Source organism: Eulemur rufifrons, chromosome 8, assembly GCF_041146395.1.
Source record: "Eulemur rufifrons isolate Redbay chromosome 8, OSU_ERuf_1, whole genome shotgun sequence".
NCBI lineage: Eukaryota > Metazoa > Chordata > Mammalia > Primates > Lemuridae > Eulemur > Eulemur rufifrons.
The window spans coordinates 111,916,126-111,940,542 of NC_090990.1; the positions used below are offsets into that span (position 1 = coordinate 111,916,126).

At 34.9% G+C, this 24,417-nt stretch overlaps 1 protein-coding gene across 2 annotated transcripts in view; it reads right to left on the bottom strand.

Annotated features, from left to right (window-relative positions):
• Window positions 1-24,417, bottom strand: part of MAGI3 (membrane associated guanylate kinase, WW and PDZ domain containing 3) — a 237,669-nt gene that overhangs the window by 35,778 nt on the left and 177,474 nt on the right. For both annotated transcript variants that reach the window (XM_069480811.1, XM_069480812.1), the window contains exons 7-14: window positions 19,882-19,939; window positions 15,516-15,610; window positions 12,178-12,366; window positions 8,756-9,361; window positions 7,478-7,509; window positions 5,245-5,401; window positions 3,004-3,095; window positions 970-1,162 (exon numbers count right to left, since the gene is read on the bottom strand). In XM_069480811.1, coding sequence (XP_069336912.1) covers window positions 970-1,162; window positions 3,004-3,095; window positions 5,245-5,401; window positions 7,478-7,509; window positions 8,756-9,361; window positions 12,178-12,366; window positions 15,516-15,610; window positions 19,882-19,939 — 1,422 coding nt within the window. The remainder of the gene's footprint in view (window positions 1-969; window positions 1,163-3,003; window positions 3,096-5,244; window positions 5,402-7,477; window positions 7,510-8,755; window positions 9,362-12,177; window positions 12,367-15,515; window positions 15,611-19,881; window positions 19,940-24,417) is intronic.

The window sequence follows — 24,417 nt, forward strand, 5'->3', positions numbered from 1 at the left end:
CCCATAAATATGTAGAATATTATGTATCAATAACAAAATTAAAAAAAGAAACAGAGTGCCCCATTTTTAAGACTGATGTAAATATTCATCGTTCACAAATACTTATTGATGTCCACTCTGTGCCAGGCAGGCACTTTTCTAGGTGCTAGGGATACAGCAGATAACCAAACAGATAAAAATCCATACCTTCACGAGGCTTACATTTTTGTGCTATAGTTGTCTTTTAAATTTTAAAGTGGCAAGAATTCACTTATATAAATTCCTATTTAATATTCACAAAACTATTGATGAGAAAACTATAAAAGATACTCATATCCTAGTGTAATGGTTTAGACCCTGATCTCTTCAATTAAACTGAGAATTTTAATCCTGGCCCTACTACTTACCAGTTATGTGTCTCTCAACCTTTCTGTGAGTAATTGTGGAAATGACGGTTTTTACATCATAGTGTTGTGAGATTATATAAAATAATCCATGCACCTGGGATATAGTGAGTACTCAGTAAATGTTAAATTCTACTTTAGTTAAAGTATAATTAAATTACAGTTAAATTTGTACTTCTCAAGTAGGAACATTCCACTTTCCTTGAATATTTGAGATTTCTGTCAGTATCCAAAATCTTTGCATATTCAGCTAGTGGGTATCTTGGAATATGATTAAATAACTTTGTATTTGTTTAAAAGAAAACCCCAGATTTACATTGATACTCCCATCTGCAATACTACATTGGCAAAAATGCATCAATATATTAATATGATCTTAGAATAGAGGCCCAAAATTTATTTCCTTTTTAACAGTGGTATTATTTCTGGATCCTTTTGACCTTACATGGCCTTCTACTATGAGGTCCCGGATCACACCAAATGGATTATATACTATTAAACAAAATAACCTGAAAAACTACATATAAAGTGGAATAAGTCTCTTTGTTTCTTTTTAACTTTTCAGAGCAGGAACAGGTTTGCATACCTCCATAGAAGATCTTTCTTCTGACAGTTAATAACACATGACCATTTCGAGCAGCAGTCGTCATTAGGTCCAAGACTTGTTTGTGTGATTTTCCTTTAACAGGAATTCCATCAATGCACATTAGTTCATCAGCTGCTCGGAGCCGACCATCTTTCTCAGCTGCTCCAAGAGGAATAATGGCTCCAATATATATCTGATAAGATAACAAAGCATAGGTTGGTCTACAGTCTAAGATGCACTTGAAGAGTAAAGGACTTCCTGATTCAGCATTGAGCAAACCAACAGATTTTTACAGTTCAATTATGAAAAGTCATATTTTAGAAAGGTATTATCTTAGAAAATGCCCATTCTCCAAAATGGCACTTCAAATAACCACATTGTATTATGCAATCCCTTGTAGATTCCCAGGGTTATGTCCAAAGAAGACAGAAAATACAAAGTGGTTCAATAATTCAAAAAGTACCACTGTCATCTCCATCACTACCAGGAAACAAAATGTTAAACTCAGGAATGCCTTGTGCAGTGGCTCACGCCTGCAATCCTAGCACTCTGGGAAGATCACTTGAGGCCAGGAGTTTGAGACCAGCCTGAGCAAGAGCGAGACCTCGTCTCTACTAAAAATAGAAAAAATTAGCTGGGCATGGTGGCATGCGCCTGTAGTCCCAAGCTACTCCGGAGGCTGAGAGGCAGGAGGATGTCTTGAGTGTAGGAGTTTGAGGTTGCTGTGAGCTAGGCTGATGCCACAGCACTCTAGACTGGGTAAGAATGAGACTCTATCTCAAAAAAAAAGGAAAAAGAAAATGTAATTCTGTGGAATAGGTACTAAAAGTAGGAAAAAAACCTGTTCAATGCCCTTGGCAAGATTTTCTACACACTGTTCACAGCAACTGGGATCATTCTCACAATACTCCCATCACATATGGCTAACAGTACAAGTTCAGTATATACAACTGAGAAACAATTTGTTTCTAAATCTCAAGGGGAACAGAGTGGACTAAGTAAGGTTCACTTGCATCTAGGTGAACAAATCTGGTTCATTCTGCTCACCAGCAATTAGAATCCTATAATTAGGCAATCCTGAATGTTTGGCTAGTTTCAAAGCTGCTAGAATCTGACATTAAAAGGAAAAAAAAGGTTTTCCCAAGTTGTTCAAGATAAATTCTTAAACTATCTAAGTGAACACTATGAATATCAACAAAATAGAAAGCAATAAAAAGAAATACATACACCATCAAGAACAAAGTATCTTATATTTGCCCTGTATAGGGCAAGCTCCCTTGTAATTGTAACCAAACAAATGTTTTATTCAGAAATAGAAAGAAGCTTGTCATTTTAAAGATTATTGCTTTTCACCTAAGTTCCAAGCAAAACAATATAGTTTGATATTATACCAAAAAAAGTATGTTAAAAACAAAACCTACTACATTTGTTCTTTAACTATATGAGAGTCATGTATAAACGTAAGTCTAGACTTTAAATTCTATAACCCTTATGTATTCTAGATAGAAATCTTAAGTATTTTATATTCTTCTGGTTTCACAGGTAATGGATGAAATGACATGCAAAGTACCAGGCATGAAAATGCCAAGCCATTAATAAGATTAGGTGAAGTAATATGCACAGGCTCATGCCAACTATTTATGGAAAATTCAGAAGACAGAGTAATTGTGGGAAAGAGGACATAGAATTATAGGTTTTTTAGAGAAGGAAAATGTCTAAGACTCTGTTTAATGAAGGCAAATGGAAGTAAAAACTTAAATAAGCTTTATTTATTTACATAGAGAAGTAAATAAATTAATCACCATCCAACTTGCAGCTGGCATATTCAGTTTTTACCTCCAGTTATAACCTCAGCTGTACCATGTTAACTGAGGGACTATGATACTAATAAAAATGCAGTTCTTCCTCATATTCGTGAAACCATTAGAGAAAAAAAAAAAACTTAAAACACCAAACCAAACACACCATATTCCACCAAATCACCACTACGCAGTTTGAACAGGAACAGCTATATTCCAAGGAACTGACACTTACAGACTGGTCGGGTCCATCTCCTCCTAGCACCCTGAAGCCAAACCCTGACTCTTGTTTCCGAAGAAAAACATCCAAATCTTTGGTGTTTGGCGCTAAGGAAAACCAAAAAATATAAAATAAATACTTTATTTTAAAAGGATTAAAACAAAACAAAGTTCAATATATTACAGAGGAACAAACTATAATCTCAGAACTTTTTGATATGTGAAAATGTATACAAGAGGATAACACAGACACACAAAAATTCAAGTATAAATCCTTATTTTGAGCTCTAAACAAAACTGTATCAAGACTGTTTAGGAATATTTATTCCCACTTCCATGCACTCAGTGTTCCACTCCTGTTAACTCCTAATGCTGTCCAATCAATACTACCATATTAAATTTAGAATTATCCAATTTGAGTTTGACATTTGATAGGCACAAATGATCTAAGTTAACACTTGAGTGAGGTACTTTAAACCCTAGGAAAAGAGAGCCCATAAAATACCTTCTTTCTACTCTCATACTAATACCTTTGTCTCAGAAAAATATTATATATGAATTACTTACCTAGCCTAATTTTGCAAAACGATAGCATTTTAAAGGAAAATAAAAAAACAGCTAACACCTATTATAACCCCCTTTTCTAGGTGGGGAAACTGAAGCCTAAATAACTTGCCCAGTGTCACACAGCAAGTAAGTGGCGGAGCTGAGATTGTTATGATTTCCAGGGTCCAGACTATTAACCCACACTACCCTGTCCCCAAAGGGCAGGTTGCATTCCTCAGAATATTAAGTCAGGCAAATCTATTTCCTAAGATTTTTATCTCTGGGAAAATAATAACGTTACTTACAAGTAAGAAGTATTTACTAATAAAAGAGATAAACGTATCAGGGAAATATATAAAAAGTGAGATATGGTATGATATAAATTCCTGATAATATTCTTTAGAAGCAGTATCTTTTGATAAATATTTCTTATTAAAAATCATAGAACTTTAGAGATTAAAAGAGTCATGAGTCCAACTTACTTATTTTATGGGTGAAGCCCAATGGGACTGCAGAGTTTATACCAATATTAAGAACGTATCAGGCTTGGAATGGCAACCCATTCTACACAGTTACACTAATTTAAACTATTACTTTGCTGTGCTTACACTCGGTTTTCATCTTTCTAAATATGGCCCGGGAATATCAAGATAAAGTTCTGCAACTAGTTAAATAAACATGAAGTCAATTACATATAATATTTCCACCTGCATGTATCTTTTCCAAGGTAGATTTAGATCTATTTCTTAAAACAAATTTTAAAAAATTAAACCCACTTAATTCTGCAAGTTTACTTTGGAATAGATTTCTCATTAGTAAGTAAATTAGTACAAACATGAATTTCTGCCTTATACACTCTCTCTTCTCATCTCTTAGATGGACTCCTTTAAGGGGTTGACTCTTTGGTTTCCTCCTCAAATTGCACAAACCTCTGATTCATCTTCCATCCTCCTGCCAGAAAAAGCTTTCTAAAATACAAGCCCAGAAATATCTTTCCCATAGTTAAAACCATTCCATGGCTCTCTCTTATTTATATGACCAAGGCCAGCTTCTCCAGAGCGGCATAACTGACCCTCTACAATCTGCTCCTGCTCTCATCTCTGACTTCCTTGCCAATTACACCCACCCAAAGTGAACTATTGATACTTGTAGAACCTGGGCCATGCAAGCCAATGAGAAAATGCTATTCCTTCTCTCTTTTTCTTTTATCTTCCTCATAAACACCACCACATCTCTGAAGATTTGGTTTAAGCTTTACTAGTATGAAGCTTTACTTGACACTTCCTACTACCCACACTGATAAAATTGACTGTTTCCTACTTTGGATCCCAATTTATCTAGTCCATCTGTCTATTACTGCACCTGTTAGGCCTATGTACACTTATTTGTATACTTATCTGATTACACACTTGTCTTTTCCATTTAGGTTTAATAATATTTTTGGGTGCAGGGCCTGTGTAACCTATTTATCTCTGTATTCCAATGACCTAATATGGCATCTGTTAAATAGCTGGCATTTAATACATGGTTTTGAAAAAAATGAGTAGGTGAATGTTGAATGTACATGGAAGAATCCAAAGTTATATTAAAATAGGAACGAAGGAATAACTTTTCCATATGCTTTTTTGAAAGATGGGAAGGTCCCAGTTAAAAAAAAAAATCCAAATTTATCTTGTTACATGCTCTCCTGAAATATTTCACAACTACTTACGTTTATCTTCATATAAAGTCTTAGATTTCAGGTAGACCTCAGAAGGATCCAATTTCGGGGATCCTGACCTGATAATGCTGGGTGGAAAAGGCATAGGCTGGGGAATGGGCTCATTTATGGCCTCCAAACTTCCTGAATTTTCCTTTTTATCTGTTTTCTGAAATGGAAAAGGGCCTTACTTAGTATCTTTAAAAGTCAGATGGTTGATTAATTTATAAAACTGAACTAGATATGTCAACTGATTACAGTTGTATAGTGGCAGGGTCAAAGCCAGAGCACATTTGCAATCTTATAGGAATTCACTTTCGTAGCCATATGTATTTGGTTAAAATGTATTTAAATTAGAAAAAGTTTGTAATGATGTCAACTGAAGGGCCTCAATTAGTCCTATGTTTAAGCAATCTTGCCTTTTTCTCTACCCCCAAGACACAAATTGACTCTCAGATGATGATAAATAGAAATACAACACAAGGCAGCACTTCTAAGTAAAGCAAGAGGGAGACTCAGAGAATACCTTCATAAAATTTTTGATAAGCCCCAGCTCCTACTCACTGAGTTTAATTTTCAGTGAAGATGTTTAAGATAATATTTGTTCTAAAAAAATGGGATAGGAAGTGTTAACTCTAATTTAGATTACAAAGATGACATTGTGAAAACCCTGCCTGGCCAATTCACATATATCAAGGAAAAATGTACCATGCCAGGCAATCAGATAAAGGCAAGAGGAGCACATTTTGATATTTTTCCTATTTAGATAGAATGTTCCCAAAGTAAAAGCCAAGCAAAATGACTTAATAAAATTTTATGAAAAATGAAATCTAATAAGTAGCCCAAGAAGTATGGTTTTGAGACCAGCTTTTTATCCTGAATGATTGTTAGGAGAGGGAGATTACAGATGTTTGTGATAATTAATGCTGACTAGAACGCAGGGGCACCAGCTTGTCAGGAACTAATGAGGGTCAGTCACTACAAAATGTTGTGCCACAGGGAACCTTTCAGTGACCCAGACTCAGTCAGATGGCAGGAAAGGTAAGAGCAGTCTCCTCCCCTTTCCCCACATGTCCTAGTATTCTGTCAGAAGCAGGTAAAGGTCATCAGAGCCTTCCATTAATTATCAGCATTGGGGTCACTGTGGCTGCAGTGGCATCCATTATGAAACAGATATGCTGGCATAGGAGTTAAAATGATTACTAGAGGAACCAGAGAGATGTAGAAAAATACAGTGCAATTTTAACTAAATGGACAAAAAGAATTTCTGTTCACACTACATCTTAGTATAAACAGTTGATTAAAAAGGGCAGATGCTAAGTGTTTCTTTCCTTTTGATCTATAAAACAGCAAATTTGCCAAAGATTCCTACTTGGTGGACTAGAAAGAATTAATCTATTTAATATATGATGGTCTTTCGTTTAATAGTCTATGGCTTACGGTTATTATAGAAGACCATCTTTCAATTTTGAGATGAAAGACTCCAAGCAAACTAGAAATAAATTAGGATTTTAAATTATAATTGTCTTTATATTCATATCAACATAATTGTGGATATTTAAGTAGGCATAAATGTGCACCCAGTACAACTTTTTCCACAAAAGCACTATTTGGTGTGTCCTTATTTTAGTTCTTATTCTCTATACAGGTACTTAAATAGGCTACTCAGTTATTTAGAAGAATGGCAAAGAAGATACTGTTTCAAGCCTTGACAGCTTTTCACTTTGATAACAAGCAAATTTAGCAAAGAAGGCCACAATTACTCTAGAAAGTCTTGTTTAATTCTAAATGTAAGAAGGTTATCTAAGTAAGGGAACTTATAGTCCCCATGAAATTATGTGAAGTTACCATGTCTTCTCTTCCAATACCAGCAAGAAGATGTATCATCTGTCCTAACATTTAGCTGCTTCTTATTTTGCTCCTTGGAAACACAAAGAAAATAAAAGGACCCCTATGTATGTTCTTCAACATGGCCACAATCTACTACTTAGAGAATAAGATTGTTGGTAGTATGAGCCTCCAGTAGTCCTCCAACAGCCATCCTTAACCAGGAGAGCACATCCCCTCACTAGGGGGCTTTTTCTAAATGTTTCCTTAGAGTTTCTGATAACAAGCCCAGGACAGCATGCCTCCTGACTTCTCCTAGTCAATAATCACCACCATGGTGAGCTGTTCTTACAGAGGGGAACATGGCATCTCTCTCAGTGTGTTAGGAAGAAGCATTTGAGGACCAGTATATACTCACCATTTTGGCAGTTTTGGTTGGTGAAGGAGGACCTTAAAAAAAAAAAAAAAAAAAAAAAAAGAGCCAAATTTTAAAAACAGAGGAGGCATTCCCAGATCCCAAATACTGCTAATGTTTATGACAAAACTAGCTTCAACTTTTATTAGGCTAGTAAATTCTATCTATGTCTAATACCTCCTATGCCAGGCATTATACATATATTCTCTCATTTCATTTTTATGACAATCCTAAGACATAAATGATATGACTATTTTACAGATGAGGTAAACTAAGATTTTTCCCTATATCATAAAACCAATAAATGGTAAAGTAGGAAACTGACATCAAATCTGTGTGACATCAAACTCTGGTCTCTCTGTTATTTTTGTGAAGCCCTAAATAATTCTCAAGCACTCACATAAAGATTTTCACCTCACTCTAAACACACTCTACCGTCACCCAGAGAAGAAACCAATATGGTTCAAAGAAATGAGAAGAAGAAAAAGCTCCCTGAAGAAGTTAAAGTGCTCACTTGACTAAAAAATATAAACAAAAAGCCAGAGGGATAAGAGAATAAAAAGCTAAGTTTTATTCTTTAAAATACTAGTCATTCATAGGTATGGATTTAAGAAAGCCTATGAAAGTGAAACTTTGTGATCAGTCTTTGGAACTAGATTTATAATGTCTGGGAGCAGTTCATGTCAGCTGATGACCTTGGAAAATAAAAATTATATTTCTTTCACATAAGTTCTGTGGGGTTTAATTAACATTTACAGGCAGATACTAGAGCTTAAGATAAAAGCTTTATGAGCACAAGCTATCATGATTGCCTTTGCAGAACAGATTAACATACCCTCCAACATTTTACTTATCCACAGAGATGCTAGCTCTTTCAAAACATCTTTGGTGCATTACAGCGGTCCAGAAATGAAGCACCACTAGTTGAAAGAGTCAATTTCTATTATTGCCATTAACAGCGAAAATGAAATTAAGAGAATATATTTCATTTGAAGTAGCACAATGATATGACTCTCTCTAATCATTAAAGCCATAAATCAGATTTTAAAAAGAATACAGAGGAAAAGAAATCCTTAATGGACATAAATGAAACCACTAATAACTAAATAAACTTCCGAAAAAGATATCACTTATGGAAACAATCAGACAGAACCTTAAGGAAATGCACCCTAATTACCAGTTAAGTCTGCTGGGAAAAGACATTCTGATCTGTAAGGAAGGATAATCAACAGATATAAATGTTTGAACATTGAAGCTTTTCCCTGTTGTGCTTTTACTCACCTCCTCTTAAGATAAGCAATGGTACATCTGCACCTATTGGAAACTGCTTTAGCACCTCTACCACTTGGAGATGTGTTAAATTCTGCACATTTTGATGGTAAATTTCCTTAATTATATCCCCTTTCTGAAGGCCTTGACACCACTGGCTATCCAATATCATTTTCACCTTCTGTCCAGTAGGGCTGTCAGCAATTGCAAACCCAAAACCTTTTGGGCCCTTAATCAAAGGGATAGTCACTAGTTCAGGCTGGGAACCGCCTGATGATGCCATGGATGCTCTCTGTTCGCTTAGATCTGATGGTCCATTGAGACGATCACTGGTCAAGGTGTGTCCTGATTTTCCATTCTGGTCCAGAACCATTGCTCCTGGCTTAAAATCCTGAGTATTTATGCAAGTCTCTCCCTTGGTTAATGATTGTCCATTGATGACAGGGGTAGCAGCAACAATATCCACAACAGGATCTTCACTGTCATCAGGAAGTGGATAACCACGACATAAAGTGAGGTTTACATACTGATTGACAGGTACCAGTTGAAACATCTGGACAACATCTGCATGAGTGTGACCAAGGACACAGTTGCTATTGATGTCTACAATAACATCACCTGGTAAAACACAATCATGATAAAAATATTAAAACCACCAAATAAAGTTAATTTTTTGCTGGAGGAGAGGCAAAAATAACTTAAATTTAACAACTAAATTTGAATTCTGGAAACCTCTTACGGTTCATTAACAGCAGAAAGGATAGATTTCTTTCTTTTTTTGAGGCAGAGTCTTGCTCTGCTGCCCAGTCTAGAGTGCCGTGGCATCAGCCTAGCTCACAGCAACCTCAAACTCCTGGGCTCAAGGTCCTCCTGCCTCAGCCTCCCAGGTAGCTGGGACTACAGGTGAGCACCACCATGCCCGGCTAATGTTTTCTATTTTTAGTAGAGACGGGGTCTCACTCTTGCTCAGGCTGGTCTTGAACTTCTGACCTCAAGCGATCATCCCGCCTCGGCCTCCCAGAGTGCTAGGATTACAGGCGTGAGTCACCTCGCCCAGCCTGAAAGGATAGATTTCTAACACAGACATTCTCCCTTTTGTGATTCCCCTCTAAAAAGTATATGTAATGTCTAAAATCTTAATTATTTTAGCAGCAAAGGGTTGTGACTTCAAGCTCAAGTGCATCATTAAAACAAACCCTGAAAATTCATATAATCATTGTTAGTATACCTTCTAAGTCATACCTAAGTAGCCATACAAAACTAGGCACATAATAGTATTTAGTACATAGAAGAGTGGCGAATAACTCAATTGGCTACTTGTACAAACAGGCTATCTTTAAATATCACTTTATTTCTTGAGTTTAAGAAGCCATTGATTACAATGTACTTAAAAATTTATTCTAATTTGAGAAATGTAGAGCTAAGATTAGAATGTTAGTTTATGAATGTATTTTCTTTCAGCATCATTTTTGTAGAGATTTTGAATTTATTAATATTACAAATCAGATTGCAAAAGGTGAAACAAGCAACAAAAAAATCAATACAAGCAAAGGATGTATTATTTAAGGCATTGAAAAGTCAGCAAAATTAATCTTTATAAAAGTTGGTTTTGCTTTCCTGATTTTACATTAGTGTATCTATTTTTTATTTTATTTTATTTATTTTATTTTTTTTTCAGACAGGGTCTCACTCTATAGCCCAGGCTAGAGTGCAATGGTGTCATCATAGCTCACTGTACCCTCAAATTCCTGGGCTCAAGTGATTCTCCTGCCTCAGCCTTCTGAGTAGCTGGGACTACAGGTGTGCATCACCATGCCCGGCTAATTTTTCTACTTTTTTGTAGAGACAGGGTCCCGCTCTTGCTCAGGTTGGTCTTGAACTCCCAAGCAATTCTCCTGCCTCGGCCTCCCAGAGTGCTAGGATTACAGGCATGAGCCACTGTGCCCAGCCTAATTTGGTTTCAGAATCTTTATCACTTGACATTAGTCAGTTAGGTATTTTTTAATGCAGACCTGACTTAAAATTTGACCTCTGTTGTCCCATTCATTTGCTTTTATTTGAATATGATTATTTAAAAGGTTATTGCCAAGTAAAGGGTAATGGTGCTTTAATTTGTTCTGATGGCTTTTAAAAAAATCAACCTGAATAGTGTTAAAATCAATTGTTAGTCTCTGGAAATTTGTTTCATAATCTAAGATACAGAAATTAGACTAATTAGAAACAAAGTTTTGACTTTTCCACTCCTGGTGAAAGCTCCTAGGATTTTCATGGGAGTATTATATTTCTATGCAAATTAGATAATAACAGTTTTAGGCAAATCTGAAACTATATTATGAAATCCTGACAGCATATATGATAGCTAAGAGATACATTTCATGGACAAAACGTCGAAAAGGTCAAAACTGAAAACAAAAAATCCTTACTGTTAATTCTAATCTCTATAGTTTGTTACTTTTATAAAGTAATAAAGTAGAATTAAAATAATTTTCTTTATAAATATAACTCTTGATTATTTTAAGTTTTCTTGTTGTTTCTAGCACCTCAATGGGATATAGCATAATATAAGAGATTCCACATCCTAATTGAAAATAACTTGATGTTTGTCATCAAAAAGTACTATGACAATTCAGCCACGCAAATGTGGGCCCATATTTACATGGTATGTAAAATAACAGAGGATTAGAAATGTCTAGCAAACACTGCAAGAAGCAACCTCAGTATAATATTAAAATTCTTCTGGAAAAAAGTGCTTAAACCTCCCTTGTAATCAGTAACCTGTCTTGAACCTCCTCTAAGCTCCTCAGCCACAAACACTGCCAGCCACATTAAAATATCCAACAACTACCAAGAAAATACTTTAGGAAAACTACATAAAGGACAACTTAAGTTTATACAGCTTTGTCAAAATGGTAATGTTTGTGTCTATAATTCTTAACACAGGAGTTAAATTTTACTAATGACTAGTAAAATTAAGGAAGCAAAAACACTTGGGGAAAAACTGTGGAATATAACAATTTGTTTGGTATAACTATAAATACTACACTGGATCATTTTTCAAGTACGATTATAGGTAATTGTTAGCTACAAAAGTATCCTACATAATCAAAGAAAATTAAACAACCAAACAGTTTTCTAAGATGGTTAATAAATCTTTAATTTTATATAGCCAAGGATATATATCTCAAAATTATCTAAAGTATTCCAAAACATTAATAAATTTGTTTTCTCTAATAGTTTCCACAAATTTATAAAATGGTCCTTCTTCAAAGCTAATATGCATTTAATTTAGAGGATAAGCTATTTTAATGTAAGAATCTCACTCTTCAGTTATATAATTTAATTTTCTTTCTAATACAATATATAAATAAAGTATCTTTACTATAATTTTTGTTATAGTATCACTACTCTTTAAGAAATTCTGAAAAATTTGTTACCTGGTGCAATTTTCCCATCCTGAGCTGCAGGACCATCTTTCAGTACGTTTTTCACTTGTAGGAACTCATCAGGCCTATCTCCACCAATAATGGTAAAACCAAATCCCATTGTGCTTTTTTTCAGTGATACTCGAATAAGGACACCTTTAAGTTGGGATGGATCTCGTGTAAAGTGTGATTTTTCCACATCTGTGCCAAAATGAGAAGTGAGTTAGAGAACAAAAATAATTACAATGCAAATAGCCTGTACACCAATCTTCAAGATAGTCTATATAACTTAAATATAAGAGAAACCATAAAGTAAAGAAAATTGGAAAGAATCCAATGTTGTAGAATAGTTAGAATTTGAACTCATAAATCATTAAAAAAAAACCTTAATGTATCATTTATCTTTAATAGGATTCTTTTATGTTATTTGAAAAGTTAAAAACACCTGTGTCATCTCCTCCTGATTGCCTTGTTTGTACTTACTTTCTCTCAACCCAGACTCCATCATATGAAGTCAAAACCTTTAGTACTAAATTCCTGAAAGTTTTGGACACTCATTCAGCTGTACTTTTCAATTGAATAAGCATCTACTGAACCCTATATGGAAAGCACTGTACTAGGAAGATGAAGTCCAGTGTCACAAACTTATGAAAGAGAATATATTGAGAATTTTTATAATTCACAACTCAGGCTTTCTGCAGCCTCTAATTTATATCTGATAGAAGGAGTGAATCCCCTGCATGTGAAATAAATAGCTTCATATTTCCCTTTCCCTTTCCCTCATGTTTAGTGGGTACTTTAGGAAGAAGAAAAACACGGTTCCTTTGAAAGGCCTATTTTAGAGGTTGGATGATCCTAGAACTGAAAGTGACTCACATTTGTAAATAACACTTTCTTTCCCTTCCCTAGCACCTTTTCTCTCCTTTCTCCCATTATGGCTGCCATTAGGACAGTTACGAAAATTATGAGAGAATCAAATTGTACAGATTTATAATTTATAAAGCATTAACTTGCCTTTTTAAAAAAATGGTTTAAAATTTTCTGCTATATTTATTTTTAACAGCTTTACTGAGATATAATTCACATGCCATAGGATTCCGCCATTTAAACCATACAAATTCAATGTTGTGCAACTCTTAGCACAATCCAATTTTAGAACATCCTCCATGCACCTCCTCCAAAGGAAATCTCTGTGCCCATTAGCAGTCAGTATCCATTTCTTGCAACCCACATTCCACACCCTCATCTTAGGCAAACACAAATCTACTTTCTTTCTATAGATCTGCCTAATCTGGGCATTTCGTATAAATGAAACCATATAATATATGGTCTTATATAACAGATAAATCAATATATTTAATAAATAGATGCATAAATATAAAATATTATATTATTGCCAAATAATATTCTGTAGTATTAATATAGATATATCACATTTCATTTACCTATTCTTTAGTTGATGGACATTTGGGTTATTCCCACTTTTTGGCTATTATTAATAATGTTGCTATGAACATTTACTGACCTATACAAGTTTTTGTGTGGACATGTTTTTATTCATCTTGGATATATACTGGAAGGAGAATTCCAGCAGTTTCTACAAACATATGTAACTACAGTTAACATTTTGATGAGCTGCCAGACTTTTCCAAAATGGCTGCAGCAATTTACATTTTTACCAGCAACACAGAAGGGCCCCAATTTCTCCACATCCTTTCTAATAATTGTTATTGTCTGTCCTTTTGGTTGTAACCTTTCTAGTGGTCATGTGGTGGTATCTCATTGTGATTTTGTTGTGCATTTCCCTAATGACTTATATTAACAAGGGCAGCTTACTTCACACTTAGCCCACATTTGGCACTAGTATCATGCCCAGAGTTATCTGTGTGTATCTGTTGCAGGCCCTCCTAGCAGAGTGTTCTAAGTGGTATGCATTACTGTCAGAAAAAAGAGCAACCATGGGACTGCTCTGTATGGTTACGCAGATCGTGCAGTATGTAAAGAGCTCCCTGAAGAGGTAAGCTGGAAATACCGACAAAGTCAGGTTTGGGGTAGAAAGTAGGGTCTCCTTTATTTGATACATTATTTCCAGATTTGCTGATCTCTTGCAAATAAAAGCAACTGATACTAACAAACAAAACCCAGTTATTTTGGGCTTCTCAAAGTAGAGAACTAGACTTGTCTAGACAGCCGTGCGCTTAACCCTGTAAATGCCATTTTGTAAGGTCTCCCAGAGGATGGCCAGTCATGGTGATACCTCTGTGTATTGCTGAGCTCTTGTTGAGCTTCTGATATTCACAATAGCAACTACTCTCTAAATAAAATATTATTTTTCAAAATTTACTTAACTGACATGTGCAATACCCATTCAGTTAAGAAAGTTGATTTTGACTGTCCACTAGTGTTGCCTACCAGATGGTAGACAAAAACATTTCTTTAATGACTGAATACTTAGGTATTTGATGATAATATCTTTAGTGAAATGTACCTTTTTCATTTTTATGTCAAATATTGATTGGTTAGCTATCCCATGCTTTAGTCCCCACGAATACTGGAATAAGATTGGCTTGTGAGGGTAAAACTAAAAAATTACCATACAATGAATGGATGACATTCAAGATGTGCAAACAGTAAAGAGAAAGGGAAAGTTTTGGTTAATATCTAATTTTGGAAAGGAATAATAAAAAACCAAAGCTAACTGAAAATTAGTCAGGAGTATCTTCCATACTGTTCAAGGATGGAGGTTCCTTGGCTTACAAACACGAGTGCTTCTGTCCCTGTGAAAAGTATAGCCATGGGATGGATCAGACAATTTTAAATTGATGCCATCAAAGCCTCCAAATGGGGGAAATGATAGTAATAACTCTGCAGAGCTATTTTGAGACTTAAATGAGATAATTATACAAAGCATCTAGTTCTGTGTTTGACCCACTATCTCAATAATGGTAGCCGTTATTCCTGAAGAACTAGCACAACTTGAATAACACCCAGGAATCCTTTCTTGCCCTCCCACATCCACTTGGGAAAAACTCATAATGAACTACAGATCTAATATTGGCCTCTCCTTAAACATAAGGAAACATTCGAATCTTCAAAACAATACCTCAAACTCATAAAAAGCTACCCAAATCCCTTCTCCCAACAATTTTATGCTTTTTATATAATCATGGGAAAAATCTCAGTATTCTCAGAATGTTCAGATGTTTTATTGAGATTATTCCTCTTTACAGTGACAAAAATTAGTTGAATTTCAAAGTCTCAGCAACAAAAAGTTCAAACCCACTTTTATTAACTCAACATACAAATTTCACAAGTTATTCTTAAAGAAAAGACTGAGGAAAAAGTTTTACCTGGTTTTGAAGACCCAATTTCAGACTGTCCTAACTGCTTTTTCCTTTTGGCTTCTTCCACTGGATTTTCAAACTGGGTTTTCTGGTTAAGGTGACTGTAAAATGTAGAAAAATATGCACTTCAGTTTAAGATGTAAGAGTTACATATTTTTAAACAGATTATCATACCAGTTCATCACCATATATTAAGGGAAAACATGTATCCTTAGGCTATGGAACACGGAGAAACTGACTGATGATAGTGGAGGGGTTTTTTGGCAACTAAAGAAAGTCCCACAGAAGATAACTAGAAGTCAAAGCTGCTGAAGGTTATATTACATTTACTATAGCTTCTTTATAACCTGCCCAATATAGCCAATGACAGTATCCAAAACTATAGAAGCCCAATTATCTGGTGCAATCAGAAGTGTTGGTAATTGGTCATTTAATGTTTTTAAAAAGGTAGTTAATGATAGAAGGGTTTTAATTTAAGTTTCTCCAAAATGAAGTGAGTTGCAAAGACTTTTTCAAAGAAATCTTGGTATCAAACCCTTCTAGAATATTACTATTACTTTTTCACTGACTTGCCCACATTCATTCAGCAGCAACTAGGAAAATGATTTGCTTTTTATCAAATTGTATTATAGAATGTTTTACACATAAATTTCTTCACAATCATATCATAATCAAATGAATTATATAACATAAGTTCAACTTTGTTGAACATTCACAACTGACTCTTGGAAAGCATACAGCTCTGTGAGGGAAAGCAGAGAAGCCTGGGGAGACTAGAGAGGAGGAGATTAGCCAACAGTCTTCAACATCCTATGGCAGTCTGTATTTTATAAGGGGAATAGAGCATTGTTATTCTGGCAAGTCATTTAAGTAGAAGTTGCTTAAGAAAGTAACTGTTGTTAAAAAAAAAAAAAAAAAAAAAAAGCTGTTTAAGACCACAGATAGGTCTAATGCAGAAACAATGGGAATCATATTCTAGCAATTCCACAGTACAAAGATATTTCACCAAATGATACATGTTTTCTAGTAAAATCTACTCTAACAAGAAGTGATATTAGTGAATACCAACAATTAAACATCAAATCATGAGGATTTCAGAGTATGATTGTCTTTAGATAGGCTGAATATTACAATATATACCTATAAATAGTCACACAAATTGGACATTTACTTTACCATTTGTGAACATTAATGGTGGTGGAGAAAGGGACAGCAAAGACAAAAAAATTTTAAAACTTAAAAAAAATATAGAAAAGAATGTTAGTTTTTTCCATGTCGTTTAGGCCTCTAGTACATATTAACTCCACAACAGATGTGGCTATTTAGTTTCAGAGCTCTAAATACGGCAAGTTCCACTTGACATTCTTTGGGTTCTGATTTCACTAACACTTGAGTATACTTCTGCTTCATACTACGCGGGGGCACCTTATCCAGCGAGTTAACTATTTAACTCTCTGTGAAAATGAAAATCTGAGGTACCACTTTAAAAAAAATTTATTAGGTATTGACATTATACATATTCTTTAAAAAACAAAAACTAAAAACTGACACTCAGAAAAGAATAAACCTGTTTAGAAAGAAACTTGGCTCACTTTCACTTTGACATCATCAGCTAGAATGACTCACTTTGCCACCCAGGCATTAGAACATAAAAAGTAGTAATTTGTATTTATACCCTTTGTTATGTGTGGGAGAAGAGGGCAGAAGTATGCAAATGAGTAATCTCTTTCCTGAAAATTCTTTAACAAAAGAATATAAGATTTAGTGAGGGAATAATTGCATTTATTACCTTAGAATACCTAGATTAAAATGCCACCCCCCCCCAAACAAAATAAAAAACAAAAAAATGAAAATACTCTCCTTTTCATTTAGTTACTTATCCCCATAATATTATTAAGATGTAACAGATTTTATTTTCCATATAACTATGGGAAGTAAGAGAGAAGGATATTACAGATTATCAGAATTAAACAAAGGTAGCAAACAAGCATGATTAAATATATAATATATAATTTGGAATACCATCTATAATAAAATTTTATGTCTAATATCTGGATTTAAAAATTTATCTCAACTAAAGGAATAGTTATTCTTTCATAAAGAGTTTGAGATACGAAAGTAGATGTATATTTTCACTTTGTCACCTAAGTATATCAAGACATTTAATTCTAATTACCCCGGTCTGATCACTATACATTATATATATTGAAACATCACTGTGTATCCCATAAATATATATAAGTATTATATGTCAATTAGAAAAAAAGATATTTCATGCAATACAATCAAGACAGCATTTCTATATATATAAGCATTTTTATGGAAGGCCTGCCATTAAATTTTTGGAACAATTTTATTTTCAAAAATAAATTAACATCTTAGAATCTCATCCTCTGAAATACTCACAAAGAACAACTGCCGTTGCAGTTGGTGTTACTACTACAAGGCTCCTGCCAAGAGCAATCATTGTGCCATCTGGTTTGACAAACTCAGAGAGCCAAAGAGTAGCCATTCAAGTAACAGCTTTTTATCTCCATCAGTAAACTCACTGCAGATTACTATGGTTGGGATTCAAAACCTAACTAATCTGGGAATCAAGCCACACTCCATAGCTCAGCTGACTCCATACTAATGTGCATCTTGAGTACAGTCTGCTCTTTCTTAATCTAATAAATTACCCTCCTATAAAATGAGCTTGTTCTGGGAACAATCATACAAAATCATGTTGCTGCTTCTGTTGTTGCTTCTAATTCTGGCTATTTCAGGCACCTCCATGACAACTGGGAGCAGGTCACTTCAGGATTCGCCCTAAAGTTTCTTCAATATTATATCCTTGCATAATGGGAACCAGATCAGTCAGCTCAAGAGTTTATAACAGGCAAATGACTTTCACCTTTTGACCATGTATTTAAATTCGCTTGGAATGGATAATAAAGAGAATGAGAATCATTATCTCAGAAATGTTCAGCAGTGTCAATGGCAAATGATAGTTTATTGAAGTCCAATTTAAAGAGACTAAACTTTGAGGGGGGAAAAATCCCACAAAACCTTTTCAGTTGGCCTCCAAATATTCCTTTGACTTGAAAAATGGTTGTTTCTTCCTTGATTTTAGTTAAATATGCCACAGGAAAAAAAAAATAACACAAGAGCTGTGGTATGCTTTTCACATCACAGCATCAGTAAGATATTAAATAACACAATGGACATAAAATTAGCATAGCCTTTCAAAGGAACCAAAATATTAAATCTCTGAAGTTATATACCTAAGGGTCAATCTAACTGAGTCATTTCCTTAGGGTACATCTTGGCTTTTAAGAAGTCATTCCAAAAATCTGTCTAACCACAGTGACTCAAGTAACAACCTACACATTAGAATACAGATGAGAGTTGTAACAAGAGTTAGAGATACGTGCTTTAGGGATAATTAGCAGGAAATGGCATTGGTTTATGTTTACAGGTGATAAAAATTAATAAGCAATCATAAAACTAGAAGATCCCTGTGTTTGCTATTTTTCCAGTTAATAATATCATTTTGCCTTTGTGATCTAGGCAGAAGGTTCGGACTCCTAGTTTCCAGGTAAATAGTAACATTTCTACTAAAATTATTTGCCTGATTGTAGACATCTAAGATCAAAATTCTATCTGTAGCACCTGGAAAGAAAGCAATCCCAATGGTTGTAGCAACGTAGCAATTAGACAAATAAAGAAAAGGGAAAGAAAAGTTGGATGTTGACATTAGCCTAATTTCTCTGGCTAACATAGGCAGGTGTTTGGTGCTCCTCTCTAATATATATTTATGTTTAAATTGAACCATAACAGCTGCGTAAAAAGCACACTTCACTCACAAAAAAGCATACAAAGTTTTCCTTTATTAACTCCTTCAAAGACAGCATATCTTTAATTGTATACTTCAAAACTTTGTATCATTATGTTACAATGTACTAAAAGGCCTTTTATGGCTTTCAAAAGCATACAGTGGCAGTGTTGGAAGTGACCTCAATAATTCATCTAGTCCAGTGGCCTCATTTCAGTTTTCTATCTACTTCCTTTCTCTTTAGAGGCTGTAGTAGTAAGGATAGCATCTCCAACTATTAGTCCTCTAGGCAACTTCCCTCTTACTCTCTATATTTAGAAATTCCAAGCGAATTTCTGGGAAGCCCAAGGTCAGTGAAGCAAATGTTCACTGCCCCTACCTTCTTATCCCCCTAGTTGAAAAACTGGATCACAGAAGCATAAAGTGCTGTATCCAGTATTTCCATTAATTTTTTTTTTTTTATCAACAGAAAAACTAGCTGATATAACCAGTATGTCCTAAAGCTGTATGCTGAAAGGAAAACATTTAGGAGAATATTAACTAAAGTAACAAACTTACTCAACATAGTATGTCCCATACTGAGGGTCCTCTATTTTCTCCCAGCCATAAGGAAGCTCTATAAATAAAGAAAACTGAGTGAAATGCCAGATTCAAAACCAACAGAAAAGAATTCATCAATGAATGAATTTCTTTTTTATTTAATTATCCTAATACATGGAATCAGAAAGCTGAGGGTTCACTTTCAAAGAACAAACACAGCTTAAGTCTAAGTGGCTTCTTCAATAGCCAGTGAGTATCTCAGCGAATAATTAGAAGCCCAGAACAAAGTATGACATTAAACTAAAAGGTATTTAACTAAATCACAAACCATAAAAAAATACTAATTATTTTTAAAAATTATATATTTCTTTCATTTAAAAAGCTTGAGAATGCTGACATGAGACACACTTACCCTGTAGTCCAGTACAAGAAGCAGCTGCTTGTTAAATTTTTCACTATCATACATCATCATTTCTGCTATTACATTCTGACCCCCTTCTCCCCAAAGCAAAGTCCAGCCTTAGATTTTTGCCATTTCAAGTGGGCAATCCAGATTTGCTTAAAACCAAAAAAGTACCTGCTTTCCCTTGGATTAACTTGATCTGAGTATCTGAAGGAATACTAACTTAACTACCATGGCACCTTGCGTAATCTCTATGTGTGAATAGTAACAAAGAAATATCTTACGTAGCATTATTATATATTATTTATTCCAAGTAACTGACCAATAAAATACAACCAGAAATACCAAAGGTAGTTGAATTTCTGATAGCTAAAAAATATTTCTAGTCTTTTCAACATTAACTGACCCTGTCAAGAAAGAATCCTCTTTTCCTTTCCACTTTGTTTGATTCCTTATAAAATTAAGGTTTCTAAAAAGCCACCTTATTAACAAAACATGGATTAAGCTGGCAGGAATGTTTCTAGCAGATGGTTCTAGTACTATCAATTATATACAGGAGTTGGGCAAGAAGGAATTTTTTTAAAAACCCACATTTGTAAACTATGATGTACCACACTTTCACTTTCAATTTCTTTTTTGTTGTTGTTGCTGTTAACTTAATTTTTTTTCTTTCTTTTTTTTTTTTTTTTTTAGATATGGGTCTCGCCCTGTCACCCAGGCTGGAGTGCAATGGCCTGATCATAGTTCACTATAATCAACTCCTGGGCTCAAGCAATCCTCCTGCCTTAGCCTCCTGAGCAGCTAGGACTACAAGCATGTGCCACCACACGCAGCGAATTTTTTTTTTTCTTGGTAGAGACGGGGTTCTCACTATGTTGCATAGGCTGCTCTTGAACTCCTGGCCTCAAGGGATCCTTCCACCTCAGCCTCCGAAAGTGTTGGGATTAGAGGCAAGATCCACCATGCCTAGCCTCAATTTATTTTAGAGTGTTTCTGTCATGCCGAAAAACACACACAAATGAAGTATGCTGGACGACAAACAGGCTTAGACTATATCGAAAGACCTATCAGTTTCATATCATTTAGCCTCAGTTATGGCATATCAACTTGGTGAGTAAAAATTCTATTATAATGAACTTGCCAAGCTATACAAACTGCTTTGCTCTAATAAAAATGACTGTTCTGCATTCAGAATAAAAGAAAAGAACAGATGACTAGCCTCTTGATGAAAAATTCTGCATTACGCTACCCCTTTTCTCCAGCATATTTTTCTGCATATATACTGATTTGTGGTTTCAAAATTTGAAGGACCTGGCTGAAATGTCTGAGGTGGAAAAAGTGAGAATACTTGAAATATTCAAATAGTTGAAATATGTGAAAACAGAACATAAAACTAAGAAGAACTGAGATGTACTTCAGTTCACTTTTATCCTCCATAGCTAAGAAGCAAATGTTTACCAATTAAATGGGCCCAATATTTTATCACCAAACAACTGTCGCATGGATAAGAGTATTTTTTTAATTATATCTATAAAAATGCACTATAACAGTATTACCAAAGCAATATCATATGGATCTTCCACAAAAGAAATATTTTTTCTTTAATAGAAATTTTCTTGAAATACCATGGGAAGTGAATAGCACTGAGTAAGGATGAATTCTACAAGTATACCACAACTGGATTTATGCTTTGTCTTTAGAGAAGTTTGGGGCATTGAAGGACTATAGAGACAGCTGAAATAATCCATTTGATATCTGAAAAATACACTAAAAAGAATGTATTAACACTAAAAAGGATGTATTAATGTAGTTAATGAAGATACAAGATCAACAAATATATTTCAGTGTTAACTTAGAAGTTGATTTAGCACTTTAAAGCCATTAGCAACTAACACATTAAGTACAGCCCTTTCTTTTGGAGAGCAAACAAATATGGCAATTTATCTTCCGAGTTACTTTTAGTAATTTTTTTTTTTTTTTAATTAGAGATGGGGGTCTATGTTGGCCAGGCTGGACTGAAACTCCTGTGCTCAAACGATCCTCCCACCTCAGCCTCCTGAGTAGCTGGGGCTACAGGCATGCACCACTACACCTGAACTTTTAGTAATTACAAGCCCTTACCACTGGTACTATTAGCCAGTTTTTTGCAAGGCAGATTAATACAGACAATGAGGTGGTTACTATTTCCCCATTTAAAATGACGGTAATAAAAGCAAGACTAAAATACCTAGCAATTTTATACACTAGGCAGTGGATCAATTCATTCATTCATTTCCTTTCTTCCTTTTTCCCCTCTTTCTTCCCTTCTCTTCCTCCTCTCCCCTTCCTTACGCAGAAATAGAAATTAGAAACAAAATACATTTCTTGATCTCAAGGAGTTCCTAGTCTAGACAGGAAGACAGAGAGATAAATGACATGATGAATATAAACACAATCTTTCCGGGGGGAGTGCAGAGGAATCACACCAATTGCCTGTAAGAGTGGCTATCAGGAAAGCCTTCTAAAAGTGGTGATGTTTGAGCAGTCTTAAAAGATGGGTTGGGATTAGGGAGAAGGAGGTCATTCCAGATAGATCAAAAGGCATTGAGGGGTTAAGAATGCCTGGCATTTTCAGTAATTACACATAATTTAGTAAACTGGAATGAAGGTTATGTGCAAAGAGAGATGAATTTTATGAACAAGCACCAAATGACATTCCTGGAGTGCTGTATTAAAGAGTTTGATCTTTTTTTTTTTTTTAGTTTGATCTTTATTTTGATGATGATGGAACTGATTAAGGTGGACTGTGACATGATTAAATTTATATTTAAGAAAGATTATGGGCAGAAGAATAGAATAGATGGAGTGGAGTGAGAATGAATGCAGACAAATAATAAAAACACTAATAGACTGGATAAGAAATTATGAAGGCTGGAACTAAGGTGGTACTAGGTAGTAGAATGGATAATGGATACAAGGAAGTCAAAGTAATAGGACTTAATGACTACCGTCAGCATTGAGGGAGGCAAGAAAGGGAGGAGCCCAACCAGACTCCCAGGTTTCTGGCTCTTCAGGCATGAAAACAACACATTATCAAACATTCATTGAATACCTAAGTATGAAAATGGCTGTGGGAATAAAAAAGAGGAATTAATTTGGATTTAGAGGAATTTAGGAGATAAGATGATATATAAAAAGTGTCTAGTATAGTGCCCGTCATCAATGGATACTCAAAAAACGGCAGGTTTTTTAAAAGTCAGAATAGATACAACTTGGTAGTTAACTACAACAAAGAGGACAGGGTGAGGAAAAAGATGATAACTAGTTTTTGGCTCAAGCAGCTGGGAAGATGTCATGTCATTTGTTGAAGGCAGGAAGGGAAGGTGTTACATCTGAGCGGCCTGTAGAACATCCTGATAGAGATATGAGACAAGCTCTTGGCAATACGAACCTGGTACTTGAGAGAGAAATGTAAGAAGATAAAGATTCGGGAGACATGGAGATGATTAGCTAGATAAATTGTCAATAGAAAAAGGTGGAGAATAGAACTTTAGGAGTACTAACATTTTAAGGAACATACGGAGAAAGCAAGAACAGTTACAGGGAATGGTACCAAAGATGACAGAAGCATGGTCACCACTAACAAATGCTCTGTAAGGCTGTCAGGAATAAGATAAAGGCTAAAAGGAATGAAAAGTGTCTATCTACCAGATCAGGAGGTTGTTGGTAACCTTGAAAAGGTGGGGAGCAAAAGTCAGAACATTGCAGTCACCGAACAGAAAAATGAGAGGTGGAGTTCTTAAGAATAGACAACTTGGCTGTGAAAGACAGGATAAGAACTATGAGGAAAGGAGGATTAAGGCTAAGAGAAAATGTGTTTATTTATTTTTGAGATAGGAGAGACCTATCTTTTCCTGTGTATAAAGCCAAAGCATTTCCCTCAAAAAATTATTTCAAAAGGCAAAACTATTTTTGCCATATCAAGCAGCTGGTTGGTTCAAAAACCCATGAATTTATCCTTCTTTCTTTCCTCTTCCCAAAATAGGATTTTTCTTGTTTAAATGTATGAATTACAATTGCTTTCCCATGGTGCAGCTCTATTCAGTTGATAATTTTCTTTTATCATTCTCTAAACTCCAAAATGGCATCAACATCCAATACATTTCTAAGCT